This window comes from Ahaetulla prasina, chromosome 10 (assembly GCF_028640845.1).
Source record: "Ahaetulla prasina isolate Xishuangbanna chromosome 10, ASM2864084v1, whole genome shotgun sequence".
Taxonomy (NCBI): Eukaryota; Metazoa; Chordata; class Lepidosauria; order Squamata; family Colubridae; genus Ahaetulla; species Ahaetulla prasina.
Window position 1 is genome coordinate 30789042 of NC_080548.1, and position 15217 is coordinate 30804258.

General features: G+C 41.3%; 1 protein-coding gene across 4 annotated transcripts in view; it reads right to left on the minus strand.

Moving 5' to 3' along the window:
• Window positions 1-3214: 3214 nt before the first annotated feature.
• Window positions 3215-15217, minus strand: part of BICRA (BRD4 interacting chromatin remodeling complex associated protein) — a 66604-nt gene continuing 54601 nt past the window's right edge. For all 4 annotated transcript variants that reach the window (XM_058195079.1, XM_058195078.1, XM_058195080.1 and 1 more), the window contains 8 exons: window positions 14108-14438; window positions 12972-13099; window positions 12430-12555; window positions 11265-11329; window positions 10003-10151; window positions 7236-7327; window positions 5961-6063; window positions 3215-4787 (listed from right to left, as the gene is read on the minus strand). In XM_058195079.1, coding sequence (XP_058051062.1) covers window positions 3550-4787; window positions 5961-6063; window positions 7236-7327; window positions 10003-10151; window positions 11265-11329; window positions 12430-12555; window positions 12972-13099; window positions 14108-14438 — 2232 coding nt within the window. In that variant the 3' untranslated portion in view covers window positions 3215-3549. The remainder of the gene's footprint in view (window positions 4788-5960; window positions 6064-7235; window positions 7328-10002; window positions 10152-11264; window positions 11330-12429; window positions 12556-12971; window positions 13100-14107; window positions 14439-15217) is intronic.

Below are 15217 nucleotides of genomic sequence, written 5' to 3' on the forward strand. Positions count from 1 at the left end.
TTAAAAAAAAAAGGGGGAGAGCGGGGGACTACTACATGCATAGCCAAATGGTACAGGTGACAGCCAGTAAATGATTCCCCTAAAAAGGCTGGTCTTTAAGTGAGTTGTGTTTATGTAAACAATCCCACCACACACATACAGTTGTGATAAATGTACTGAAGAGGTTTATATCTTTCACTTTCTTTCCTTTGTACTTGGTAGGAACCTTTGTCTGTACCTTAAGTTCCTTCCATAATATACCTACTGTAATATACAGTAACGGGAAGAGGTAGAATTGCAGTCAGGCCATAGGAACTTTTGATACTTAAAAGCAGAAGAATACGATTCCGGTTTCTTTGTTTTTGCATTACATCTCTCACGCGGAGTTACTTTTTTTGACGCTTTCTAGCATTAAGACTCAAGCCCAACTGTTATAACTTCAGTGGACCACTGGGTCGATACAAGATTAATGAAGAATGGCCAAATGAAAGCTAACTGCTACGGAGCCTTTGTGAAAACTCAAAAAAGATGAAACACTTGATGTGGGGTGCTACTGCCCTGATAGAACCAGAAAGAGATACAAATTAAGAAAAGATAAGTCAGTCAGTTCTCATCACGCTTTTTGGCAGAAAGAGCAAAGAAGCCTTCAAGATATAATAGAATTCTGTGCTGGGACAAAAGAGATAAGAGCAAAGATCCTTTTACGTGGTTACAAATAAGGAAGAAATTGTCCGCTTTTTGAACTTTATACCAGTTCAATTCACTGCTTTTTTGTAAGATCAGCACCAAAATTGGTCATAACAAGCCGTTGAAGACTGGAAGTGTTTAAAAAGTACTCCTCCTTTTAAAGAAGAAACAGCCTAACAGCAACGGTCTTTCAGATTGCCTTTTTTGCTAACAGACGTGAGTATTATTGTAGTCTAACTGTATGCCAACAAAGGATCTCCTCAGCTGTTTCCTCCCACCCCTCGCAGAATCCAATTAAAGAGGAACTGAAAATGCACCCAACTCTTCAAAGAAAGCTAAACCATGTCACCTAAAACAGCGGGCTATATTGCCAATGAGTACACTTACAGAATGAAAATCACCCCCACTTACAGAGAAAGTTGCAATAGACAACATGAGTAAGACGTACCAGGAGGAAGAAAATAAGGGGTTGCGAAAGGTTTGAGCGCTATCTTATTGGGCCCCCGGAAACTAGAAGAGGGAAGACATGAGTGAAGCTTACAACTAACAGAGGCTAGAAGCACAAGACTATATTGATCAGGGCTGGGGGAACCCAGGACCTCTTTATGACTTGTGGACTTCAACTCCCAGAATTCCTGAGCCAGTATGGAATTTCTGAGCATGCTGGCTCAGGAATACTGGGAGTTGAAGTCCACAAGTCATAAAGGGGCCGTGGTTCCCCACCCCTGCTATAGATAATGCCATTAGAAAGAATTCCAGGGTGCAAAAGTAATTAAGACTTTTTTCTTATCAGCATACCGGTGAATACTTTTGTGAAAGGCTGCCTCTTTCATTATTTCTAGAAGGACTGGGACTATGGGGAAAACAGATCTGTTTTGTATGCCTGCTCCACCTTAGTCCCTCATACTGGTTGAGTTTTTGTTTTATGGGGCCAATGATAATGAAGGCTGTATCCTATTTCAACATTCACACAAAGGATTCCTATGATAAGCTATAATGTGGGAAGGACATTTCCTTTCATGCTTATCTATAAATCAAGACTAAGATAATTCATGATCTTGGAAACTGCTTGGCGTTCACAGAAAGCTTTAAATTAACGGGAAACCTCTAATTTGGGTGGGTGGGTGGGAGGTATTTCTTGTTGTTGGACAAGTCTAATAGTCCTACAATTCCTATATTTTAAAGTCCATAGGTTGTGAGGGGAAAAAATAGTGGTGGACCAAACATGACATGTGGAAACCAGGAATGAAGTGCTGGTGAATGAATTATGAGCATGTGCAACAAGTCTAGTGAGAGAACTAAGTAAATCTGAAAGCATGGGTATCTTTATCAGAGACAAATGGGAACATGAATTCCAGAGAAGCTGTGGGATTAGACCCAGAGTAACATGGACTCAACCAGGTTCCGTGGGAAAATTTAACTGAAATTAAGGGTAAGTAAAAATTACTTAGTTTGGATAGGAGTACTAAAATAACATCACTGTTTTCTTCTCTACATCAGGGGTCTCCAACCTTGGCAACTTTAAGACTTGTGGACTTCAACTCCCAGAATTCCTCAGCCAGCAAAGCAAAGCAAAGCAAAGCAAAGCTGGCTGAGGAATTCTGGGATTGAAGTCCACAAGTCTTAAAGTTGCTAAGGTTGGAGATCCCTGCTTTACATGACTACTGGGGGCTGCCGAGACCTTCCAACCAAGGCATGGCCAAACCATCTTTTAAAAATAGGAACAACCACAGAGAGGACTGAACCATGAGAGGCAAATCTAGGCAAACACAGGCAACTGTGGCACAGAGCAAAATATCATCAGTATAGAGAAAAGGGAGCCAGCTTTTCTTTCGGCAACTGTCCAGCTTCCAAGCAAACATTTACCTGAGCCCCGGCATGCAAATGATTAGCTTGGGACCATCACATGATCAAAATCCCAACTTGATTCTTTCTTTCTTTTAGGATGGGAGGGGAAAAGAGGACAGAGAAATGCACATCCTCTTGACAGACCCTTCCTTGTTCCACCCACCAAGGTTATGGTAACGACACCCATCCCTGTCCAGAATTGGACTGGTTTCCTCTTTCAAAGTGATTTATTTGTAGATTCATCCATGCTTATTGGTTTGTAAGCATTAGTGTTTATATATATATATTTTTGCATCTTGTTCAGAATCTATTTTATATATATATATATATATATATATATATATATATATATATATATATATATATATATATATATATATATATATATATATATATATATATATCAGACAGTTTATACTTAAAATAACTTAAGAAACCTGACAAAATCAATTACATAATTGCCCCGCGTGCCAACTCCTTCTGGAAATTGTCACTTTACCCCCTGCCCCGTTCCTTTGGCCTCCCTGCTGGCTTCTGATTTAAGATTTGTTAACATGTCCTAAATATAGTAGTGGAGTTTGGGGAGAGGAGGAAAAACAAACCCAATTATCATCAGAGATTCAAATTAGCAATTTGTTACAGAATCTAAATATTACACAGCCAACACTACCTATGGGCCCCGATCCAACCCCCTCCCGCCTGCCTGCTTGGCATTTGCCGAACTTTTTCTTTTTCTTTGTTTGTAATGGTGCATGTGATAAGGTGAGTATATTGTAAACCCAGCCAAAGCTTGTACTTTACAACAAACCGAAGCCCATCAAATCAACACTTGGATGGATGAAGCCTCTGTAGGACATTCTTGTTGCCCTCCCCACCCCAGGACCCCCACTCTTCCCTTCTGGTATCAGCCCTATTCTAGCAGGTCTCTGGGAAGTGGCACCTTGGCTTCCAACCGTTCCCAGCCAGCAGAAGCTGCTGCAGCTTCAGTCCTTGGCTCTCCTTTTTCTACAGTCTTGACTCGCTTTTCAGTTTCTGTTATCTGTTTAACGTCCTGGTTCCAAGGCCACCGTTGTGATTGGGGGCAAGGTACGTGTCCGTGCGGTGGACGGGTGAGGAGAAAGGGGAAGAGGACGAATTGTAGGAAGAGGAAGGCGTTCGAGTGTTCTGACTCCCGGCCTGAGGTTGCTGCAAATTCAGGATGCTGTCAATGGCGCTCTGTAGATGCTCGTTTAGTGAGTCATCGGGGGGGCTGTCGCTAGAGAAGCTGGCATTGTCCACATCAAAAGATTCGGACTTTCTTCGTTTGGCTGGGGGCAAGGGCACCTCCCACGCGAGTTCGGAGGCCGACCCATGGTCGAGTGGCTCAGTCTTTATCATGCGTTGGTAAAACTCATCTTCCACCTCTGCTAGTTCCTTCATAAGGCCACTGGTCGAATCGTCGGTCTTAGTAGGGGCAGGGCTTCCTTGCATCACCAAAGAACGGGCATCGCTCCGGTTGAAAAAAGTATGTTTGGTGTTTTCCTCCGACCTGCTCTTCTCGGCCACCGTGCCGGAAGGACTCTCCTGAGATTTGTGGGATGTGATAACACTTCGGGACCCTCCGTCCTGCTTGATGATAAGAGTACTTGGCACCGTATCGGATTTTGAAACGCTCCCTTTGAGAGAGGCGTCGGGAGCCTTCTCGGCTACAAAAGCATCCACGTTCTCTCGGTACGTTTTACGCAGAGGAAGCCTGCAGTAGGTCACCATGGGTTTTTTCTCCATTGGAGCTGCACCGATATGGTCAACGGTCCCATTCATTTGTCCCGTCATTGAGGCCGTGGCGGTCGCCGTCGTAGCTGTAGTGGTGCTAATGGATGATGCGGAAGAGTGCTGGTCAGCCGTTTTGATCACTGTGCACACAGGGGGCGGTGTCTGGTGAACGGGATCCAGTGCAGTGTTATGGACCACTTTGCTAAGTCCGGCTTCTTGTTTGATCTTTAGCTTCAGCCCAATCCGGCTCCGGGCTTCGTAGGTTTTAATGGGCGGCCTGCTCCTGGAGGGCAGGGCATCGTCGTCGCCATCCAATGAGGGAGACGCTTTGGCCCACGTTACGGATGGAGACCCTCCGCTGTGCTTGATGACCAATTTGGTGGGGTTGATATGAGTTGGCATCTGTACCGGAGGCGATTTCAAGTTCTCGGAGGTCAAAGGAACATGGCTGGGCAGAGACCCTTGAGCCGCAGAAGAAGAAGCAAAACTCTGTGAGCGGGAAGATGAGGAGACGTACTCATCTGCAAGAGAAGAACGTACAGGGCTCGATTAGTCAAAAGCAGGTATTTTTCATGACATTTTTGGCTCGGGTAACCTGCCAAAATGACCAATAATAAACTTCAATCTAGGAATGGCCAATTTCTCTTTCTCAGGAACTGGAATTGACCAAGTAAATCAGTCCAGCCCCTTTCATAAATAGACAGTTACATAACACTGCTACCACTGCGCCATAGCAAGTTCGCTCGATGAGAAAAGAAACGTAGAATGTTCTTAGAAGGGGAGTAGCTGACCAGAGCTTTTGGCTCTCTAGAAATAGTTTTGCCATCTTGCCTTCAGATACTGATAAAAAAAATACAAAAGAGCTCAATTGCTTCTTGTCCTTATAAGTGGAACATTATAAAATATCACAGAATAATTTAAATTTGGATATATAAATGGACATAAGATAAAACTGGTCTGTGATCTATTCTGGGTTGCTTTCTTTTTAAAGTCGTGGATGACCAAATATTAAACGGTCATTACTAATCATTACTAAACCAAAATATAAAAATGTCTTTTGCGGATTACGTCTGCCCTTTATGACATACTATGGAATATGGCCACTTCCAGATAACCATAATCTTTTTAAAGTTATTATCTTCACAATTAACTAGGAACTTAAATTCATTTTAAGCTGTGTATTAGGATGTGTATTCTGTTCTAAAATAAATAACAATAACTTCTGACTTGGACAAAACAGGAAAGCCTGGTCAAGTGGCAACTTCCACATCCCACTGAGTTGTATTGTGAAGGGTGGAATAAAAAGTTGCATGCACAAACATAAAATTCCTTTATATTTTAGCTGATTAAATCGACATCTCACTGTCCAAATTCAGTCTCCATTCCTTAATTGAACATGTGTTTTAATCAGCACTGAAAGTATAAAATCAATTCTTCATAAGCTAAGAACTTCAGTTAATTTCTTCCCCACCCGATTCCTTCAAATTATCTGTATTACGACGCTCTGCGCAGAAGCGCTACTATTGTGCTATGAGAGCCACTGGAAATGTCGTGGCTTAAAAGCGAACTCTTGGACTAGGCAGTCCTTCATGTTTTATTGGACAAATAACATTTTGAAAAAGAGAATGATGGAAGGCAGTAAATACTTTCAAAAAAGTAAGATGCCCAAAATGCTGAAACAAATGCTCCCTTACCTGGCTTCTCCTTTGCTAGCTGTTTATCGAGAGCTAAGGTAGTTTTTTCTTCCTGTATGAACATCCTGTCAATCATCACCATCTCTGCCGAAGGACTAACTCTCTGCAATAGAAAGCAGTATTGGCAAATGCTATCAGAATCACCAATCTGAGCTTCTTAATAACCCATGCCCCCAAATTTGTACATCCCTGGTCATTTCTTTCCTTCTGCCATCTCTCGTTGCTGAAAAACTACATGATGCTCAATACGAGACCCAACTTTATTGAATACACTTTAAAGCCATAAATTGAGAAAGGTAAGAATTAATGAAATGATTTTTAATTCACAGCTCAATAATACCAAGTTCTAACCCTGTGAAGTGGCCCGGTTTACTGAATGGATTGAAAATACGACAACACTTGTCATTTATGAGTGAACTGCATTATCTTCGTAAACATTGTATGGATAAATATAATGAAATACGGGACTCATTTATACAGAATACAATAGGTTAAAAACATGATAGTTATATAAAGTTATTAGAAATGAATATGTGTGTGTATATATGTGTGCTATGTTTAGTGTAACTGTTTATTGCAACAACATATTGTATCTTACATTTTGTTTTTTGTTGTTATATTTTTCAAATTTTTAAAGCACTTGATATGTATTTTTTATTATGCATTTTCTTGTCCGGTTTCTTTTGTTTTTCTTCTTTTTCTGTCAGTATTTTAAATGCAATAAATAAATTTATAAAAAAGCATTAAAAAAACCAAGTTCTACCTTAATTAACACTTTCGGGGGTTTTATTTAACTTCACTGCATTCTGAAAACTCTGTATTACGGTATTTGGAACAGATTCCTGGATTGGTATATCTGATGATAAGACTCAAACAGACTCTTACCTTTGTTGAAATAATACAGCTTTTTAAAAGGCACATTGACCCTGATATGTCTTGATTATTAATAACTTCACTATTTTTAATTCAGAAGTGCTAACATGATAAAATATTTTAGAACCAGCTACTGCTTAACCCATGCTGCCCATTCATCTCTTTTTATAAAAACATCAACTACTGTTTGTTAAGTTCTAATAAATGAAACACGCAACTCTAACATGGAGTATTCCAGATTACTGTGACAGATTCTCCCCAATATGATAAAAATGTTATCAGTTTTTGGCCTGTTCCATGACAACTCAGTCAATCAGTCGAAGGCCAATGAGAGGGCCGAGGTGCTTGCTGATGTTATTATACCTGTTCAACGAGGAAGATAAGGGGAAAAAAAGGCCTTACCCGGGACTCTTCCAAGAGGAGTAACCGATATTTGTTCAGCATGGCTTGCGTACGTTTCAACAGCTGCGTGGACACCATTTCAAATTCTTCATCTAATAGAGAAAAACACACAATGAGAAAGGAAAACAAAGGAGGGAAACTCGTCTTCTCTTGAATGGGAAGCGCAATAAAGAAAGCTCTTTGAATTATTTGGAAGATGTTCACTAATTCAATAAGCATGTCGAAAAAGCCAACAATTCCATACAGGTATTCCTCCATTTAGAGTTACAATGGCACTGAAAAAGCAGCTGGTCCTGGCATTTATGACCATTGTGGCATCTCCATGGTCACATGATCAAAATTTGTTTGCTTAGTAACCAGCATGTATTTATGATAGGTGCAGCATTCCAGGGTTATGTGACTTCCCTAGCCAACAAGCAAAGTCAACAAGAGAAGCAGATTTACCTAACAACTGCAACGATTCAATTAACAAAATGGCAAAAAAAAAAAAAAAGGAAAAAAAAAAAGGTCGTAAAATTGAGCATTTATTTATTTTTATTTATTTTATTAAATTTTTATACCGCCCTTCTCCCGAAGGACTCAGGGCGGTGTACAGCCAAGATAAAACACGAAATATATACAAGTTAAAACATTTAAAACCTAGCAAATTACAAAAAGGCTGAATATTAAAATTTAGTTTTAAAAATTTAAAAATATTAATAAAACCCCAAATTAAAATTTGACACTATTATGCCAGTCCCGCTTGAATAAATAGGTGTGTTTTGAGCTCACGACGGAAGGTCCGAAGATCAGGCACTTGAAGTAAGCCAGGGGGAAGTTCGTTCCAGAGCGTCGATGCCCCCACAGAGAAGGCCCTGCTCCTGGGGGCCGCCAGCCGATACTGTTTGGCGGACGGCACCCTGAGGAGACTCTCTCTGTGAGAGCGTACGGGTCGGTGGAAGGCATAAGGTAACAGCAGGCGGTCTCGTAAGTACCCGGGTCCTAAGCCATGGAGCGCTTTAAAGGTGGTAACCAAAAACTTGAAGCGCACCTGGAAAACCACAGGAAGCCAGTGCAGGCTACGGAGTAGTGGTGTTACGTGGGAGCCACGAGCGGCTCCCGTTACCACTCGCGCAGCCGCATTCTGGACTAACTGTAGCCTCCGGGTGCACCTCAAGGGCAGCTCCATGTAGAGAGCATTGCAGTAATCCAACCTAGATGTAACCAGAGCGTGAGTGACCGTGCATAAGGCATCCCGGTCAAGGAAGGGACGCAACTGGCGGACCAAGCGAACTTGGTAAAAAGCCCTCCTGGAGACGGCCACCAGATGTTCATCAAAGGACAGCCGACCATCCAGGAGGACGCCCAAGTTGCGAACCACCTCCTTTGGGGCCACTAACTCGCCCCCAACAGTCAGCTGCGGGTGCAGCTGACTGTACCGGGATGCCGGCATCCACAGCCACTCCGTCTTGGAGGGATTGAGCTTGAGTCTGTTTCTCCCCATCCAGACCCGTACAGCTTCCAGGCACCGGGACAGCACTTCGACCGCTTCGTTGGGGTGGTCCGGGGTGGAAAGGTACAGCTGAGTATCATCAGCGTACAGATGATAGCTCACCCCAAAACCACTGATGACCTCACCCAGCGGCTTCATACAGATGTTGAACAGGGTAGGCGAGAGAATCGACCCCTGAGGCACCCCACAAGTGAGGCGCCTCGAGGACGACCTCTGCCCCCCCATCAACACCGTCTGCGACCGGTCAGAGAGATAGGAGGAGAACCACCGATAAACGGTGCCCCCCACTCCCAATCCCTCCAACCGGCGCAGCAGGATACCATGGTCGATGGTATCAAAAGCTGCTGAGAGGTCTAATAGGACCAAGGCAGAGGAACAACCCCTGTCCCTGGCCCTCCAGAGGTCATCCACCAACGCGACCAAAGCCGTCTCCGTGCTATAACCGGGTCGGAAGCCGGACTGGAACGGGTCTAGATAGACAGTTTCCTCCAGGTGCTGGGGGAGCTGCCATGCGACCACACTCTCTACAACCTTCGCCACAAAGCGAAGGTTGGAGACTGGACGATAATTTCCCAAAATAGCTGGGTCCAGGGAAGGCTTCTTGAGGAGGGGCCTCACCACCGCCTCTTTCAAGGCGGCAGGGAAAACCCCTTCCACCAAAGAAGCATTTATAATCCCCTGGAGCCAGCCTCGTGTCACTTCCTGAGCAGCCAGCACTAACCAGGAAGGACACGGGTCCAGTAAACATGTAGTTGCATGTAACCTCCCCAGCAACCTGTCCACGTCCTCGAGAGCCATAGCATAACCATAGCAATGGAAATTCGGATCCCAATTGTGGCTGCAACTTGAGGACTACCTGTATAGCAAATGGAGCCCTTTATAGCCTCTCTCCCATCTGATATAAATGACATATTATCTATGTACAGTATAGCAAAATTTGCAATAAGCATTCAAGAGATCAACAAGCAGAAAACCTCAATGGACTGAACAAAAGGAGGGTTTCTTCTTTATTCCCTTCAGTCATTGGATGTGGAAAGCAATCATATCTTTGTCATCACTGGCTAAATGACTGTATTATATTGTACATGTTAATTACCTTCTGGAGTCAGGAAACCATACCAGAATGAAAATAACATATTGAAACACTTTGGACAGTTAGGGAAAAAAGCGCTATTAGAATCAGCAAAAGATTGGGCAACTAAAGCCAAACAATGTAACAGACAGCTTGATCCTGATCTATCTGCATCTAAAGTAGAAAAGTCCCAATGAATTCACCTTTCCGATAGTCATGGGAAGAAGGCAGCGTTCCCTGATAGACGTGGTAAGGTAGGAGCCTCTGAAAAGCATCTTCAAATGACCGAAATGAAGTTTTGTAATCAGGATGCAAAACTGCTCCTTGGTGTTTATGTAACTGTTCCAAAAAGCTAAATGGAACAAAAGAAAACAATGAACACAGACAGCCTATCTCTATATTATAATACAGGCAGGCAACAATTGTTTCAGCCTGCTGAAATCTGTAGTAAGCTATAATAAGCTGGCTGCAAAACAAAAACAAGTTTCGTTTTCTTTTGACATTGCGGTATCCTGGATTCCTTTGCTAATCTACAAGAGATAAGAAATTATTCTACTTTCTATGTAATATATCCTGATACAAACATGGAGGAGGTGTGTTTTTTTTTGGGGGGGGGGACGACTTATACTACTGTTTGCCAATTCATTTTTGCTATCTCCTATATCTGGTTCCTGGGGCCACAAGCTGTTTCTAGGATGAACCTAAGTTAAAGACCTTTTCCATTGTCAACTGTTCAACTGGTTCGCTCAAATAACATCTTTACGGTTCTAGATGCAATTTTTATGTTATACCAGTAGTCCTCATTTAGCAACCATTCTAGGTTATGACAGCACTGAAAAAAGTGACATGACCAGTCCTCAAACTTACAACTGTCAGTGTTCCCATGGTGGTGTGATCAAAATTTGATTCAAAATATGACCCCCAAGTAATGACTGTGGCAAAAATGGTCATAAAATCACGCATGACTCACTTAACGACTGCTTAGCTTAGCAATGGAAGTTCTAGTCACAACTGTGGTTGCAAATTGAGGATTACCTGTATAGCAATTAATAACTTTGTAAGTAACAAATAATTTAATAAGGCAGAAAAAGTAAGAGACATGCCTATATCTGCACAGTGCGAAAACGATCTGCTGTCTGCTGTTTGTGCAAACAGCTTTACTTTAAATGTATATATTTTTCTCAGAAAAAAATGAGTTAGGTTAGAGTGAGAGATCATAATTCAGAAAACTTTGGATGACAATTTAAATGATGTACTACCGAGATACGACTGACATTTGATCCACTATATTATAATAATTAAATACATTTCATTTTTTCATACAAAATTGGCTTGCTTTATCTGTGGGAAATCCCCACAGCTTGGTTAAATTATTCTATTTTGACATTAATACAGTATCTTTTTCTACTGTTGTGCTCCTATTTCTATGCTACCTGTTTGTTGGATTGCTCCAGTTCAGACTTACCAAGCTTCCTTGCTTGGTTGTAGCATTGGGGGTGCTTTCTTCAGGCTTCCCAGCTTGCTGTCATACTGGCAAAGAAAGACAATATAAAACAAAGATGCAGTTAGGTGGAATTCCAAATAAAGCACAATCCAGCGTATCTATGAAAGTGGTTCAAGATGAATTCTGGTTAATAAAAAGACAACTATACCCCAATGACTTTGATGATGGAAAACTGGCAGAGAAGGTTGCAAATTGTGATCACATGACTGCAGGCCACTGCCAACAGTCACAAGGGCAAGCTAGTTACCAACAGCCCAAATCACAATCACCTGACCATGTGGACACTGTGATGGCCACAACATTGAGGACTGGTTAGAAGTCCCCCTCATTCAGTGCTGTTGTAATTTTGGGTGCTGAACAAGCGGTTGGTAAGCAAGGACTACTTATAACGTGCTTGATATAGAGCTTACACTAATAATAATAATAATAATAATAATAATAATAATAATAATAATAATAATAATAATGATGATGATGATGATGATGATGATGATGATGATGATGATTTCCCAGAATATGAGACTTTTAATAACTGTTAGAAATTGTTTGCTTTACTCAGTGCTTTTAATTCTCTTTTAATAAAAATGGTTTGTATATCCTATGAAAATTATGTCATATTAAATCTGTTTAAGCTGCCATTATTCTTTTTAAGTTTGTCACAATAGACTAACATAGCTCTTTTTGAAATGAAATTTAACATTTGCTTTCTGTATTTTTTTATTGCTTTAAGTGATTGGTTTCCATTTTAAAAGCTTTCTGGGGAATGTGGGGATTAAATTATAAGAATACATATGAAACATTTATGCACTGTGTACACTGTACCGCTTAATTCAATATATGAACAAACCCAGTGCTGTTTTTAGACATTGTACCAAATCCACACATGCACACACAAATCTCTTTGTAGGATCCAATCTGGATCTACCGGACTGTGGATTCTGGTAGACAGAAGTTCCCCGAGGATGGGCTCCAGCAGGAGTCCAAAAGTTTGGAAGACTAAACCTCTGGTCCTGGTGACTGACCCAGATTGGATCCTGCAACATTATCCTGGACCAATATATTTGCCTTCATTTGTGAAACAAACTCTTTATCAAGTAATTTTACAATAAACAACATAGATTCTCACCTGCTGCTGGATTTGAGCTGGTGCTGAAGACATGACTTGTGACAAGCCTTTTCCAACTACCTGGAGTGGCAGCTGCCCTTTCCCAAGATTCAGACCTGATGCGGAGCTAATGACTCCAGGCTTGGCCTGACCAAAACAACAACAACAACAACAACCCCAAGAAGGCAGCTTTATATCAAATGGATTAGAAGGAATTAAAAACAAACACAGGTAGACCTCGCTTAAAGGCTGCCTTGTTTAGAGACTGTTCTACAAAGGTGTTGACAAAATAATTTTATGACCGGTGCTTGCAGTTATGACTGTCTCAGTGTCCCTGTAGTCACATGATCAACATTCTGGCACTTTAAAAATATTTAAATCCTTCAGGGCCTAGATATATACTTAGCTTTAATGTTTAGATAACTGTAGTCGTTGACAGTATTCACTACTATCTTAAAGTCAGTAGTCCCTAGCATTGTCTAGTGCTAACAACAAACGTTCAACAATAATAGCGAAGATGAATGTTTTGGCAAAAAATGGCTTGCCAGCTATAACAAACCCACCTGAACTGACTGTTGTACAGCATGAGGAATTGTGGCCTTTCCTTGCCCTGAAGTTGCTTTTCCTCCAGAAATAATAGTGGAGCTGCTGGAAAATGTTTTATTCTCTGTAGGAACCGCAGCAGCAATTGCTGGAGAAATACGGTAAAGGAAGAGACACACATACACAAGAATGAGATATAGGAACAAATTCCAAACATTATCACCTTGGGTTTTTTTTTAAGGGCTAATATAATAGGGGGCCTCTGTGGCTCAGATTGCTAATGCAGTCTGTTATTAACAGCAGCTGCCTGCAATTACTGCAGGTTCTAGTCCCACCAGGCCCAAGGTTGACTCAGCCTTCCATCCTTTATAAGGTAGGTAAAATGAGGACCCAAATTGTTGGGGGCAATAAGTTGACTTTGTATATAAATATACAAATAGGATGAAGACTATTGCTTGACATAGTGTAAGCCGCCCTGAGTCTTCGGAGAAGGGCAGGATATAAATGCAAATTTAAAATATATATATATATATCCTAGATCTTACATAATTCTGGAAACAAGATAACTTATACGGGACCAAAAACAGATTTATGTGCCTCTGCTCATGATAAAATGTTTGGGGCCTGCTTGCCGGTTCCTTCCATACTTGGAAATTTAAATTATATGAGCAGGAAAATAATTACAAAGATGCACAATTTTAGAATTTTATGAATCTTATGCCAAGACCCTTTTGCGACTTTCTGATGAGCAAAGTCAAGGGGGAAGCCAGATTCATTTAACAACCACGTGATTAACTTAAAAACTGTAGTGATGTGGCAAGAAAAATTGTAAAATGGGGCAAAACTCATTGAGAACTCTGTTGCTTTGTAACATAAATTTTGGGCTCCATTGTGATTGTAAGTCGAAGGTCTATTGTTATTGAAAAGGACAGGGCAGTAAACGGAATCTTTTCACCCCTCACCCCATTCCTTTCAAAAGATAGACAGGGATACAACTATTAGCAGCTGCAAATAAGAAGTAATCTCCTTCAATTCTCACAACAAGCAGATAAATATAAATCGACAAGTCAAAAGCTGAACAGCAACAGTCAAGGAAAATTATTCCCTTTTCCAAATTAAAGGACACCAAGACATATAATGCTGTTTATCGACTTACATACTGATGCTGATTTGACCAATACGGGAGTTTGCTGCTGAAGAACCTGTGCCGGTTGTTGTCCTCCGCTTGTTGTTCCTCTTGGTACTTGCCCCTTTTCAAGTACAGGAGCTGCTTTGCTGGAACCTGTACTGGAAGACTGAATGGTTGTGGGAACAGGCGTATGGCCATGGACTGCTGGTGCCTGAGCCGGAATTGTTGTCATTGTGAGCTGCTGTCCTTGGCTGCTAACCAACACTGAAGAAGACTGGTTGCTAAATTGGCTCAAGGCGGGTGGTGCCTGGCTAGTGGACGTTGACTGTTTTGTTTGCAGGATAATTCCCTGGGGTACCTGTGTAAAATACGAAGGTAGAGTAGGAAAAGTCAAATCCAAAAACTGTATCCCAAAGGATTGGAAAACACACATTCCTTTTGGATATAGCATTGCTTTTATCAGAACAAGCCCTGATTCACCTGGGAATGCAGAAAGTAATGTTTTTGAGCATGTAGATTTTTACTGATCACTTGAGAATTATAATACCAAAACTACTGGGAAAATGGATTAAAGTTTCTAGATCAGTTAATCCCAGGAAACAGATATTATTCTAGACAGTAACTCAAAGATCAGTTTGGTGGTTATAAAGAGGATGAAGATTTTGTGGTTATAAAGGATAACCTGTATCATATACAGGACAGCCAGTTTGGTGTACTGCTTAAGGCCTTCGGCTAGATAGCAGGAGACCATGGGTTCTAGTGCTGCCTTAAGCAGAGACAGCCAGGTGATCTTGGGCCAGTCAGTCTTTCTCAACTCTAGGAAGAAGGTAATGGAAAGCTGCTCCTGAAAATATTGCCAAAAAAACCGCAGGGACTAATCCAGGCAGTCTCCAGAAATCAATGTTGATTCAAAGGCATCAAATACAGATACCAAATACAAAAAATAGAAAAGCCACCTTTGCCTCCATCATTTACAATGCTTGACACAAGTCTTTCTCAAACAGAAATTTTACTTTCTTCTGTTTAACTGGTGGAGCAATCCAAGATGAGAACTGATTTGGATTTTGTTTAAAATTAAGCCCTTCTGGTGGCAAGCATCATTACACACAACAGCAACAACGCTGACTATTTAGATTC